This window comes from Pectinophora gossypiella, chromosome 20, assembly GCF_024362695.1.
Source record: "Pectinophora gossypiella chromosome 20, ilPecGoss1.1, whole genome shotgun sequence".
NCBI classification, from domain to species: Eukaryota; Metazoa; Arthropoda; class Insecta; order Lepidoptera; family Gelechiidae; genus Pectinophora; species Pectinophora gossypiella.
Window position 1 is genome coordinate 6,569,064 of NC_065423.1, and position 15,653 is coordinate 6,584,716.

Sequence of the window (15,653 nt, forward strand, 5' to 3'; positions counted from 1 at the left end):
GACTCTATCCGCCGGAAGCTGTTTAATAAAAGTGATCTTCACGATTCATCAGCCGTGTTTATACCTAACCGTAACCCGTGTGGGTTAGGCTAACCCACCTAACCAAAGAACATGGACCTTGGTATTATAAAACTCGTATCATAATTAATGTAAGTACCTACCTAAGTATATACTCGTTTGTAGGTCTTAGACCATTTTTCATCCTAGCTTGTGTAGTTTTCTTATCATATTGTCTGCAAGTTTGGGAGGTTGCCGCTGTTCATCCCACTAAGCGCATGCGGATGCGCAGCTGATGATCAATGGGGCTTCATGATAAGGTTCTCCAAACCATCGTAAAAGTTGTAATTCTAATAACTGTCAAAAATTGTGTCTAGCCGTTTTTTTAACTATTTCGCCGGACAAATGGGGAGCGCTGAAGGCTATCACCCGGTAGGTATAACGTTACAGACAACAGGCCTTAGGGTGCCCAGCTGGGCGCGAACCTCGGCTCAGACGACGCCTGAGAGGAAAAATAATTGAAAGAATTAATCGACCCTCGTGGGTCGATAGCGATAAGCGCTGATTGAGGGAAGTCGTCGATTACGCCGGCGGGGTCGGTATCGGGGTCCTGAAGTGATTGGTGTTGCGAGTTGATTGGCTGCCTTATGGCTAGAGTAATCGGGTCATCGGGATCATATATTACGTCCTTCGGACGCCGATACTTTTCAGTACCGTCCGGGATGTATTCGGAAGCCGCAACTACCAGGGGATTTGGGTGCTGCGGAGCAGAATCGAAAAAACGTTTTGAAGGTAATTTGAGCTATTGGGCATTGATTGGTAGACCTACGTCAATCTGCAGATTTTCATTGCGAAGGAACCACGGAGCTCCCGTGGCTTTCCGCATGAAACGATTTTGTATTACCTGTAGACGGTAGATTTGAGAGGGACTCGCGTGAGCGAAAACTACTTCTGCATAGGTCATGATCGACAGACGATTGCCTAGCCCGGGGACTACGCACATTCTCATAAAAAAGCATTTATTTTTTCGTATAAGTATATTTCTAATATAACAATTACTTTAAATTTATATAATACTTTAAATTTTGGCACATTCAAAACATTTAAATATAAAAATACCACCGATTTATGATAACATTCGTAATGTGTCTAGAAACCTAGATAACGACTAGGTAGTACATTTTCGTTAATTATAATTTACTGATCTATTTATCATGTTTTGAGGGCCTTTCCAATCGGCGTTCCCCAAAAACACGATAGATGGGGTTGTTTTAAGTTTTTTCTTCGTTTAAACTTCTAATTTCATGTATAAACGACATATATTATGCATCTTTTATCGTTTTTATATTGTTTTTGAGTATAAATGATGACCCCTTTTATTAGATCAACGTACAATTACAACTTCCACCCATTATTATTCTGATCAAAATAAAGAGAAGCAATATAAGGTAGCAACATCATTATATACCTATATGATGTGTTCCAAATATCAAGCAACTATTAGCTTTATATAATATGATTCTGCCACATTACATTTTTGAATAATTATGTAGGTACCCCAGCAATGAGTAAATAGGTAAAGTGAACAACGCCATCTATCGTGTGTTTGGGGAATGTAGATTGGAAAGTCCCTCAATAAATTGGCTATAACATGTCACATGGGTACTTAATCAAAATTATTATTTATACTTATCGCATAATTAAGCAATACCAGATGAATACCAGCTGTAACGTCAATTATATTTTCTTGTGAAGATAACTAGAATTAGAATTTCTTTTGGAAAATAATTTTAAAATAATAATTTTCATCTATCAAGCACCACAATACATTGTCACATCAGTAAGTAGTTATGTGTCCATGGGTAGCCTTATTTATGACACTGAATATTGGCCAAAAAGTAGGCTACACTAAGGCTACATGACTGGGTCAAAGATAAATTAGAAAATGCTAATCTAGAAATAGAAACCAGTCAAGATTATTCAAAATCAATACCATAGATATCTACTATAATTCCAGAGAACCGAAACTTGGTTTAAAAAAAGAATTTAGGTGTAGTTTTAAGTACGTGTAAATTCTTACATCAAGAAAGTTGTTCGTAAGAGAATTCGTCCAAAGCTAATAATTCAATTATGTAATGCCTACTGCCCTTATACCTTTATTAACAATGACTAGATATAACATCAGCGGTGGAGATAAATAAGAATAAGGACAAGCTTTTTGTTTATAATGTCAATAAAATAGGCAACTTTTCTTAATTCTGCACTCAAATCTCGCGCTAAGCGATATTCAAACCAATAGAATTGGTTTAATTACCGCGCAGCCAATGCCGTTGGTTCATATGTCGCTTCGCAGGCGATATATGAGCCTGATAATGCAGGTAACTGTTTCAAGATATGCTTATATTTTTATAGATGCTGAGTGTCAGTCAACGAATGCCATTGCTCATGTCTGTGGTCAGGGAACTTGATGCAATCCATCCAATGTTTTAGCCTCCTCCCTTTACTACTAGCTCCTAGTACCAGACTTCCTAGAAAATCGTTCGGTTTTCCGTAATCCTTGTCCCATACTGTGAGGGTTAGGTTTTGCCTAGATAGTTCTGTTGGACGAGTTTCGAAGAGGAATTCTTCGTTCCATACTGGGTTCAGGTTGCGCCATTTGATGGATGTCTTGTGCTTCTTGTGATAAGGGTCTGGGTCTAAATGTCTGTGGAAATGAAAATAAAATAAATAAACTTTCGGTCACTGACATCCTATAAACAAATAGACATTCGTGAAGGAGTCTTTTTAAAAAAGCATCCAAATCGTGTTGTAAATACTCGTACATATGTATACATTAAGTTACGTAGACAATATAGGTAAGTTCGTCGGATAATTCTGTATGTGGAAAGCCCTGTCGTGGAAAGTGGCGTAGATGAAAGTTTCCGACGGTAAAATGTCCATAGGCTAAAGACTCTGCTGGGGAAACGGAATTAAACGTATCATCCTGGCGACGAATAGTCCAATAGCGAATGTGTCGTAGATATCATAAGTTTCTGTATTTTTGTTACAAATAAACATAAAAAAAACTTTACAGAACTTTGTTCTCATATGTAGTTTCTAATAATAAGTACTTAATAAAAAGAACATTTATATCTTGGGTTTCGTCTGAGGTGAGGATGAAGTCGAGGAAGCTCCGAATAATTAGTATGGCAGCGAGGATAACTTTTTATTTTGATGTTCAAACATACACAACATAACAGCCTCTGTGGTCTAGTGGTTAGAGCGTTAGGCTCACGATCTGGAGGTCCGGATTTGATTCCCGATGGGGAGATTGTCGAATTCACTTTGTGAGACTGTCCTTTGTTTGGTAAGGACTTTTCTGGCTTGAATCACTGTGATTCCGTGCTTCGGAGGGCACGTTAAGCCGTTGGTCCCGGCTATTAGCCGTAAAAACACCTCCAACAACCCGCATTGGAGCAGCGTGGTGGAGTATGCTCCATACCCCTCCGGTTGATTGATGGGAGGTCTGTGCCCAGCAGTGGGACGAATATAGGCTATTTATGATGTTCAAACTTACAACTTAACAAAGGGGTCGGAGTATCCGTTGCTGTCTTGCGGCGGCAGGTCGGCGCCCCTGCAGATGGTCACGACGAGCGCTCGCCGCTTGGTGTTGTAGCACAGAGCTAGCAAGACCCTGGGTCCTGAAGGCTCCGTGCTCGAAGACCCTAGAGTGTTCAAGGTTTCGATTAAAAATCAGCTCTAAAATGGTGTACCGTGACGTCAACTTTTGTTAGTGTCCCCTTTTAGAGAAAACTTGTTAAAGGGTATTCAATTCAACCATGCCAAGCCAGGACCCATTGGCGGCTCAATAATACCCCTGACATCTGACTCACATGATAAAAAAGCCGCTTGTCTTCCTGGGCTTGTTGTAGACCACGAGCAGGGGTATAATGTATTTACATCAGTAAATAGTAAAACGTGCCTTCCGAAGCACGGATCGTGAGCAGGTCAGAGCAGTATGTATTTGTTTCCTTTAATCCCCGTGCAGCAGAGAAGGTACGTCCACTAGATATAAATAGAAAGTTTTACCTACTGATTGATACTATTTATTTTTAAATAAAGAACTATTTTTACCTGATAATGCAAGACGCAGCTGCGCAGGAGCCTTGGCACATTCTCGCAGGGAAACCGTGGCCGAGCCCATTTCATCGCACCCGTATCTGTTAGACAGATGTTTATTTAGAATCAAATTAACCCATCAAATTCTATACACCCGATCCCAAGATGTTATCGTAGGGCTAGTTGGTAACACACATACTCACACATACACACACACACACACACATAACATACACACTCAGCGCTCTTAGACACACATCTATCTGCAAACAAACAACTCAAAATTACTTAAGTAAGGTATATGAACAGTGCGCATAATCTTTTTATTTTAATACACAGAATCTGTTGCTGATAATTGATTTGTTATTAGTTTAAGTTTTTTGTATTATTTTTTAGGGGTCTGGTTGAAAATCGGCGTCGTATTGCCCCTCATGTGGGTCGATACGACATCAGCCGAGCTAGTACCCTTTTTAGTTTTAAGTCTTACATTTCATATATGTTCAGATTTTAATATTAAGAAGTTTATGTAACGTCTTAAAGCTAAATAAAGATTCTATCTATCTATCTAATAATAATAATAATAAAATACTTTATTGCACAACGACATATACACAGGACATAAACATACGAATAAAAACAAGCACAATAGGCACAATAAATTGTTTGTATAAACGACTTTATAAAACGTTTTACAGATCTAATAGAGGTTGCTCATACACTTATTTTATAACCTATTCACGATTTTACTACTCGACTGCAGCGAAGCAAAAAAGAGGGTTATGTGATTGGGAAAAGAGGAAAATATTGAGTTATTGAGGACAGAAAAGGCAAGATGATTGGACACGTCATAAGACACGAGGAATTTATAAAAAATATCAGAGAAGGGAAGCTACACGGAAAGAGAGGAGGGGAAGACCAAGAAGAGCGTACATGGAACAGAAGGCGTACGTCATGTCTTAAGGAAGTGAAAGAACTGACCTTTGATAGACAAGAAAGGAGAATGCTACACCGACAAGAGCATGGCTCTTGAATTAGTGATGTGATATGATTGTATGTAGGTGCATGTCTGTTCCCTCCAATTCGTAATCCATTTATCAGAATTTAACAGTTGATATGAAGTGGAATTTTTCTTCGCAAAAGTATGAAACTGAAAATAATGAAAAAAAAAAAATGAATTTTCCGACAAGAAATTCCACTTGATATCGACTCAGAATCATGGTCTGAATCATCCCTCCCAGTATTCGTTATGATGTCACTTGCACCTCCTACAAGTACATACAGTAGCCATACAAGTGTAAACTTTTGCGAAGAAAAATTCCACTTGATATCAACTTAGGATCATGGTCTGAATCATCCCTCATAGTTTTCGTTACGATGTCACTAACAAATTGTATACATCACAGATAATACGTATAAAATAAAATATTATTATGATGTTACCTGTCATCATCAAAGAGGACAATCTCCAGGGTCTTCGCAGAGAGGTCAGACTCAGTGATGCCGAAGAAATGTAGAGTCTCGTTGAATTCAGGGTTCTTTGTTTTGTGCACCGTCTTCGTACGCAGTCTATTTGAATAAGTGCCTTCTGAAATTATACAAACGAAAATCTTCTGTCGTGTGGGTAGTGAGGTGGATTACCAACCCCATCAGCCCTGGTGTCAGGGTTACTATTGAGCCGCCATAGGCCACTGATACGACTCATGTAACGACTACGTGCTTACATCAGTAAGTAGTAACCGGGGCCAACGGCTTAACGTGCCTTCCGAAGCACGGATCATCTTACTTTTGGACAATCAGGTGATCAGCCTGTAATGTCCTAACTAATAATCACAAGGTGATTTTAGTGATTGTCCTCACTAGGATTCGAACCCGGGGCCTCCGGATCGTGAGCGCATTGCTCAACCACTGGACCACGGAGACGAAAATGTATCTCGTCGTCTTGTTGTGATAAGTCAGATAACCACGTAAGCGATTTCTTTCAATAAAAAAAAAAATTGAGAACAAAAAGTTTTACCTGGATTGAAAGTAGCTGGTATAATAATGCGAGTAGGGAATGCAATCCTAACTCGAGATCGCAAATTGGAGATCCCGCGGGATTGGAAATATAAATTTTCTTTGGAAATCGGCATAATCACAACAAAAAGTATATATAACTCAAGGAGATTCGCCCAAACCCGTCAATCTCGAATAGGACCTCGTTATATTATGCTTCGGGATTGATCCCGAAAAATTAGACAAGATGTGGCTAGATCGGGATCCCGCGAGATCAGGATTGAATTCCCTAATTGCAAGGTTTTGTTAACAAAAATCACATCCAAGTGTGATTTAACAAAAAGGGGCTTACGTGTTTTTCACTATAAGGCGATGAGTAGTTCATTATTTGAAATTATCATTAGGCCTAATCAACTTTAGGATGTCTCTGTGCTGGAGTTATATTTCTCAAGATAAATTATGAAATTCTGATTACTAAATTAAGACAGATCTAAAATTAATGAAAATATTTTTCTTTTTTCTATTTAATATATTTATGAATTTTAATCAAGAAAACGTAAATGCCAATACCACCAATCACCACAGTTACCTACCAATCCGCACTGGGCCCGCGTGGTGGTTTAAGGCCCGATCTCCCTATCCATCCATAGGGAAGGCCCGTGCCCCAGCAGTGGGGACGTTTATGGGCTGATGATGATGAATCAAGAAAACGTAATAATGAGTACGACATTTTATCACGTTTCTCTATGACGTCATAGGTTGCTTTTTCGTACGAATTCCATAGTAGTTTCGTATTTTGACGTTTAGTAAAAAGTAAATGATTTGACTAGTTGGAAACTAGTTGCAGTGCCCTTACCGGGTCCATGTTGATACTATAATACTTACTTGTGTATTTTTATAATACCACAATTTGTACGAACACATGGTCGCATTAAAGCATTTCTATTTATTAAAAGATAAAAAACTAGCCTATCAACCGAATCTGAACATCATCGTGTATACTACACACCCATCACGCTAATCCAGTGTTGTAGATAATAGAGAAATACTTATACTTGTTTTATCACGTTGAAATGAGATCACAAAAAGACTTCTCTTTTGAGAGCGACAGGAATACCTTTAACAAAATAGAACTGTTAGTTTCGCCATTATAATAAGATCATTTTAACTTACCTCGCGGCAATACTTCTAATCTACAAAACGGGTCGGACAACCCTGTCATGTCCATTCCAATGAGACCTCTGGCTCTGAGCACGGTGACAGCTAAGGACGACGTGGCATTATCATAAGCCAGTTTAATTTCCAATGTGCCGAAGCCTGCGTCAGGAATCGTCGGAGGTCTTTCTATCTGGTTGGGTTTTGCGAGTTCTTTTCGTATGCTTCTAAGACTGTAGGCGCTGCCCTTGCTGCCTGTGCGTTTCAGCGCCGCTAGAGGGCGCTGGTTTAAGCTGTCTGTTCGGTGTAAGCTCAGGCCGCTGACTCCGTGTGATAGAATGTCTGTCTCGCTCCAGTCGTAGGGGTTGTCCTGGAGATGTAAATTACAATTTTATTATGTCGTCAATAACAGCCATGGTCAGTGGTTAGAGCGTTGTGCTCGCGATTTGGAGGTCTGGGTTCGATTCCTGATGGAGATATTATCGAAAATTACATTGTAAGGCTGTACTTTGTTTGAGTAGGTTGCACGCTGTCATTTGATTGTCCGAAAAAAGTAAGATGATTCCGTGTCTTGGAAGACTTGTTAAACACCTCGACCCTCTTTAGAATTGCATTTTTAGATGGATTATGTTGAACAGGTAGGTATAGTAACAGATTACCAGTCCAGCAGGTTCCCTAAGATAGTTTACCAAGTACTTATAAGTTACCTAGAAAGAAATACACGGAAACCTATAGTCGAAAATAATTCCATGCTATTAAGCTAGCAAGTTTTATGTATTTTCTACGAGGAAATCCGTTGGAGAATTCGATTGATACTATATTTTATGTCGGAACTGGAATTTCAATATCAATATTCTAATATCGCCGCCGCTTGTGCCAGAAACGCGTAAGGGCATTTTTGAAAATAACAATATTTTGAATGATTTTCTTTAACCAAATCTCGAACACCCGCTGTGTTTGTTCGGAAAAAAATCTAACTTTGACTCCGACTGGGAATTGAGCCTAATACTCGCCTTTCATGTTCAATACATCATTAGGTACCTACGCTCAGCCATAAGAACCTAGTATAAGAAAAATGACATAACGATAGTATTGGAAGAAACCAAATAAATGAATCGGAAAATGAGGGTAGAGGCTTTCTGACCCTTGGGACAGGTATTTTATACATAGTCCAGAGTACCAGGGCTGTTACCCTCATCATCATAATTTGACTAGATAACGGACATTTTCTCGACCATTTTGCTAAAGCAGGTACAATGTTAATACGTAGTGAAGCTAGCGGTTAAGTATGGTTAAAACCAAAATCTATTATTAAATCAGTTACAACTCAACTCAAACTTTGAAATATCTTTATTGTTATTTACATATTATTTAAACATATTTTTTGTTGAACGTCTCACCTTAAAAACTACCGCAGTCTTTCAACCTGTGTAGCCGAGAAAAGTAGGTGCAAGAAGAATCCCTTAGCCTGCTCTGAAAGATGCGCTAATACTACTAAAATTAGGATTAAGTAATTCCTTAATAATAATAAGGAATTAATAAGGACAAAAGGAGCTTACGACATCGTATCAACAGTGGCTGCAAGTTGTCTTTGATTACCTGTGGCTCTGCCCACCCCACTAGGGATTACGGGCGTGAGTTTATGTATGTGTATGTATGTAATTAATAAGGAAATAATTAATTAATTAGTCTTAAGGACTCCTTGTAAAAGCGAGAGCAACTCTATATGTCTGTTACATTTCCATGCATAAACCACTGAACTTGTCACTTAAGATAGACACATAGGGATAAGTACGACACTTAGAGTACTTTATTTTGATAATAACCGACATCCCGAGCGGAAAGCATGAACAAATTGATGTCCTTTGCTGGGACTTCTTCAACGACCCGAGTAACTTTTGTCCGGCGAAGTAGTGTCATTCGAGGAAAGTACCGTCCCAATAATTTGTACCCCACTTAGGGCCCTATACTTATCTCACTAGCAGGGTTAACATGCGTAACGTGATAAAATTATCGATCGATTCAATAAATTTTGTCGAAATTGATAAGTTGACACGACTTAGTTCACATATATTAGCCCCAATCGACAAAAGAACATAATTATATCGTCAGAATCGATAAAATGTCCGTGACAAAATTTTATCACTTTGCGCATGTTAGCCCTATTTGACACAATGGAAGCGCCATCACGGTTGCGTCACCAACAAAATCTGATCGCGCAACCAATTTGTTCCCAGCAACCGAATGCCGAATAATTTCCCGTTGGTGGCGCAACCATGGTGTCCTAGTGAGATAGCTCCCTTAGTCAAATGCACTCTCCGTACAATATAATAGAATAGAATAGAATAACTTTATTCCCAAAACAGTGCAGTACAATAGTAGAGAAGATAAAGATAAGTATACAAATCAAAAATACACTGCCAGGGAAAAGGGACTGACTCAGCATGTTGTTGCGAAGAATAGTAGAAATACCACTCTTAGCAACACTGATATTCTGCCAGTACCTAAGTTACGCTTATAAATACTTTGAACTATCGTGCCAACAAAAAGTGTCGGGATTTACTTACAATAAATAAGAAAATAAGCAAATATAATTATGAAGAAAATATATGAATTAAGGGATTACGAAAAATATGAAAGTATTAGTCAAAGGTAGATAGTATGCCAAGGGGTTAAAGTATACATAATAGATACGACAAATAAACAGATGTGTAAAATAAAAGCCACAGATAAACAGATAACGAGAGAGATTCATAAACAATATATGACAAGTAATATCATATATTGTATAATCAACTATGAGTAGTTTGTAATTTGTTCTGCACCCTGCTACATATTACATATCCAATTATTATTATTGTGTCGGTGGCCCCGATTCCTGCAGACGCCTCCTACCTAATTTTATTTTAAGTTATACCTGTAATTTTCTTATCCGCGGAAAAGGAAAGGGACGGATGATTGACAGCTGTTAATTTTAAAAATAATTGTTCCGGTTAATGAGTATTTCCAATCTACGTTCCTTAAACACACGATAGATGGCGTTGTTCGCTTTTAATGTGATAATTACCTATTTTCTCATTGCTAGGGTACATAATTAAAACAGAAGCATATATAAAACTAATTGTTGCTTGATATTTGGATCACATTATGTATAGAATGATGTTGCTACTTATATTGCTTCTCTTTATTTTGATCTGAATAATAATGGTTGGAAGTTTAAACGGAGAAAACTTAACAACGCAACGTCTTATTGGGAATTTAGGAACGCTGTTTGGAAAGTCCCTTATCGGCCTATGTAAAATTTTTAGACGGTTGTTTTAGATTTGTGCCTAAAATTGACGTGTGTTTGATAAATTTTATGCACCAATGTTCTACAATGATATATTATACAGTAAAGGCAGTGGGCGTGTTGTTAGGAGGTCACAAACATTCTGACCTCTTTCGTCTCGTTGCACAATGATTAATATTGTAGAAATAAAGGACACTTAACAATGTTCTACGCCGCATGCGACCAGGATTTTGCTTTAAATAAAAGAAGTTTGGTTTAAAAACATATTTCAAGGTAAGTAAATAGTTCAAAGTGTGTTGGATCTGAAAAACGTAAAAATGGATTAAAGAAGTATTAGGTATTTAGGTATCTGGGCGCTTGTTAAACTATGTAGGTATTTACCTAAGCGCATTCATTCGCTCTTTGTTTATACTTGTATATATTATAAGTAAACAATTTTTTAAAGGGCTATTATTTTGAAGGCTCCCTCACTAATATTTCGGCACATGTATAATATATTATACTTAGCTACTATTTTCCCGTACATAAGTATGTTAATATTGATCTTCATACAGACAAATATTTCTTTATAAAGGACATAATGTTTTCTAGGATAACATTTATATTAATTCAACGTAAAAAGTTATAGAAGGCGCAGATTAATTTTAGGTACCTACCTATTTAATGAAATGAATTTTATTTTCCTGGAAACAGAGATCTTCGAGCTTTCGCTTTTAAGTAATTACTCTTTTTGCTCTATTAAAGTTGTTTTGATCCTTTTTAAATCATTTTAATCAAGATTAACATTTGTTTTATTTGTAGGTAAGTACCTACTTATCTATCTAGGGCAAAATGTATTTCAGAATATTGCGGCAGGTAGTACTTCGGAGATAAATCATATATTTTTTTAATTCATTAAAATATACAAGCCTACTGTAGTGGTGTGAATTTGAAAAAGAAATATAAATAAAAATCTTTTATTTCTTAACAAAACTCATCGCTCTCTTGTTTCTCTCTCTCTCTCTCTTCCTCTATCTACTCTATTACAATTTGTCTTAATGTTTCATCATCATCATCATTGGCCTTAAATACGTCTGTTTCAGACGATTTATGACGTCATTGCCTCGAAGAAATGCACTAATGTTTACTATCTATTTATTTGTACTCTGTTGTGTAAGTGTTTCTTTCTTTCTAGTCTATGGTTTTCTCCATCAGCCAATCAACGAGGCTCGGACAACGACGTAAACTCTTTTATGGCAATCAAGTTGATAGGATTTACGAGCGGAGAAATACCATTCCCGATATGGCAGATCAATACCTTAATAAATATTCCATCAATCCAGACGGTCGTAACGTTTAATCTTCAACTGTGGTAGGAAAAAGTCAATTAACAGATAGATGACGGTGCCTCTTCGTTATATACAAAATGTTAGTGACATCGTAACGAATACTGAGGTTGAAGATTCAGACCATGATTCTTATATAATTATCATGTGGATTTTCCTGCCGGAAAATTCATGAAAATTCAACCAATCAATCAATCAATAATACTACTAAATTTTACTGTTCTTTTAAATTATTTAAATTCTACTTGATATTAACTCGGAATCATAGCCTGAATCGTCCCTCAAAGTTTTCGTTACGATGTCACTAACATCCTGTATATAATTTAAATATCAGGTTTATTGTATTGTATTGTTAGTAGAAGTGTTTAGCCTAGTCCTTCACGTGAGATTTTTTTTGGCGCGAATTATCTAGATATGCTGTATTATGGTATTCAAATTCAAAAATATCTTTATTCAGTAGGTAACATAGTTACACTTTGAAACGTCGTTTTTTACATAACGAACGTCTCATCCGCCTAAAACTACTGCAGCTTCTCACAACCTGTGTGTATTAACTGCTTAGCCTGATATGGCATTAAATACTTGACCGGATATGGCATTAACTACCCCGTCCGGATATGGTGTTAATTATTTGGCGAAATATGGCTTCAACTATGTGGCCGAATATGGCATTGACTATTTGGCCTAACATAGCATTAACTATGTGACCGGATATGGCATTAATTATTTAGCCGGTTTTAACTACATGGTGTGGCATTAACTATTTGGTCGTGAATGTTATTAACAACTTCGCAGGATATGGCATTAACTATTTAGTTAGTTTGGCCAAATGCCAAACATGAACTATTTGGCCAAACAACACTTTAACTGCTTGTGCGGATATGGCATTAACTTCTTCGCCGGATACCCTACCTACCCCCTCCGGTTGATTGAGGGGAGGCCTGTGCCCAGCAGTGGGACGTATATAGGCAGTTTATGTTACGTATGTACTTCGCCTGATATGGCATTAAGTATTTGGCTAAATATGACTTTAACTGCTTGTCCGGATATGGCACTAACTATTAGGCCGGGCATGAAATTAACTATTTGGCCGGATATGGCATTAACTATTTGGCCGGATATGGCATTAACTATACTTGGCCGGAAATCAAGTCGCCCGAAGACTTTCGAATTGTCTGACATGTATAGTATACGTCAGCGTTCCCCTGTGATGTTCCCATAAAACGTTTTAATTAAATAAACCGCGTCGTGTGTCCTTCCTGTACAGCAAATTAATTATAATTATGTTATCATATCCAAGGTTAGAACGTGGGAAACAATACAATATTGTTACGTATTAATTAAAAACCGCAGTCACTTTTGGTATTTTGATATAATTGTGAGGAAATTTTGATGGTATCAGGTTACCAGGCAAATCTAAATTAAACTTATAGTAATATTCAGTTACGACAAAAAAAAACTCAACGACATTTTGATGTCCACTACAGAAAGCAACTTATAACATCAAACATTTTCGTAAGTAAACAAAAATGATGTCGTACATTTTATGTTTTCAAACATAACATAAGCTCACAACTATATCCAAATTGGGGTAGTTAGAGATGCATCTATCGCAAGTTGAAGTAAGTACCACAGCTCACCGACCTTTTTTTAAGTAAGTATGTTGCTTATCGCTGAAGTTTGTCATCTCAGTCATTATATTGTTACGGCCAAGTAGTTAATGCCATCTGCGGCAAATCTACAATAAGTCACGTAAAAAAAATATATTGTAAGAGATTAATATTAGTCGTTCTGGGAGGAGCTCGGTGGCGCAGCGGTAAACGCGCTCGGTCTGCGATTGTTGAAGTTAAGGAACTTTCATAGGATGGGTGACCACAAAAAAAAAGTTTTCATCTCAAGCTCCTCCATGCTTCGGAAGGCACGTTAATCCGCGTTGGTCCCGGCTGCATTAGCAGTCGTTAATAACTACCAATCCGCACTGGGCCCGCGTGATGGTTTAAGGCCCGATCTCCCTATCCATCCATAGGGAAGGCCCGTGCCCCAGCAGTGGGGACGTTAATGGGCTGGTGATGATGAATATTAGTCGTACTGGGGCGTGGATTTCTCTACGGACCGCTGTGGAGCTGCGTGGTGGAGTATGTTGCGTACTCATCTTATACAGTATCTACATATACGCACGTGGAATAATGTCTATAATATATAACAATAATAATAATAATGACATACAAACCCATATTATTATGTACAACTTACAATAAAATACCAGACAATATTTTAAATTTGTCTGAAAAAAAATTTAAAGCTCACGTGAAGCTTACTTTATGTACAAACTTTAATGCCTTGTAGGAAATGTGTTCCTCTAGTTATTAAATTACTTGTAATGTATACCTACTGATTTAAAAGATGTGTTGCTGTTGAAGTTTCTTGTCATTTCTTCCCCTCAGCCATAACACCTCGCGAAATTACGTAGATTTAAAAATGTTACATTGACCTTCAACAAGTATATAATGATAATTACGTTTAATAAATGATTCTGATTTCTGATTGATTTCTTAAGTAAATATTACAATTTCCTGAAACAAAACAGCAAAGAGTGAGACGACGTACAGGTGTAGATATTCTGTATAGTTGACACATAAGTACCTACTCCATATTATGGAGTATAGATTCATAATTGCTTTGGAAATTCATCTTATCAAACCCAACGATGTATTATTTTTCCAACCCCTCGGCCTCAATTAACCGGCAATCAATAAAAAAATTCTCAATGATTCTCCCCCTTTTTAGGGTTCCGTAAGCAAAAAGTTAAAAACACTTCTTTAGCTTCCATATTACCGTATAGCAAATACCTCAAAAATTTCAGGTTAGGAAAGCAGGCCCTCTGATAAACGGGATAACGCTAGGAAGATGATGATGATGACTAGATGCAAGATGTACCAGCCTGTCTTTATAATTGTATTATTTTAGCAAGGATTTTAGTTTTAGATGTGAAAGTGCTACATTTTTTGTGGTGTCGATAAGGTGCAAAAGTCCAATCTGTTTTTGCAAAGTAATAAATTAACTGGTTTTAAGACCTGGTTACATGTCATTTCTGTAATAGCTCAAAAACATAATTGTGACGACTAATGGTTCATAATTTCACCATTGTTTATATACAAATAATTCGCTGGGCTCAGTAAATGCACTTTTGCTCTATGAGTACGTGCTTCAGATGACAAGCATTAATTTATAATAGTTAATTTATGAGATTTCCGTACCGATTTTTAAGACATTTAGAATGAAATATGATTGATTTTTGATCTTTTTCTTGATGATATTTTTGTTTGGATATCTCATTTTTTTTATATACTTATTCTGTTGTTTTTTCGGGCATTGTCAATTCTTCAATAAAATTCAGCGCGGATTGGATTTGCCTGCGAATTTCGATGTATGCACTCACAAGTGGTCCTGCCAGGATGATATTTCTCATCGTCAATAGATTTTGAAAAGATACGGAATTCTAAAGAGAATGGCCGACATGGACTTGGTCCGTTTTTCACCCCACTTTCACAGGATCTGACGCAGGGATGACGCCATTACGCACAGAACAGATGACGTAGTGGCGCGCCGATTTCTTTCCGAGGATCGGGGAGGAAGGGAGAACGGACGCACTAAAATGAGTCAGCTGGGTATACTTGATTACTTACTTATATTTTTATTTCACGTTTTGAGGAAAGAAATATCATCCGAGCTTGTGACTTTCACAAGTATACGTATGCTCGTTACCATGAGGGGTTCCGTATGATTATTCATCGAAA

General features: G+C 37.4%; 1 protein-coding gene across 1 annotated transcript in view; it reads right to left on the minus strand.

Annotated features, from left to right (window-relative positions):
* Positions 1-1,029: 1,029 nt before the first annotated feature.
* Positions 1,030-15,653, minus strand: part of LOC126376006 (rabphilin-3A) — a 65,057-nt gene continuing 50,433 nt past the window's right edge. Inside the window, exons 6-10 of the mRNA XM_050023156.1 lie at positions 7,261-7,612; positions 5,536-5,680; positions 4,111-4,196; positions 3,554-3,701; positions 1,030-2,701 (exon numbers count right to left, since the gene is read on the minus strand). Coding sequence (XP_049879113.1) covers positions 2,404-2,701; positions 3,554-3,701; positions 4,111-4,196; positions 5,536-5,680; positions 7,261-7,612 — 1,029 coding nt within the window. The 3' untranslated portion in view covers positions 1,030-2,403. The remainder of the gene's footprint in view (positions 2,702-3,553; positions 3,702-4,110; positions 4,197-5,535; positions 5,681-7,260; positions 7,613-15,653) is intronic.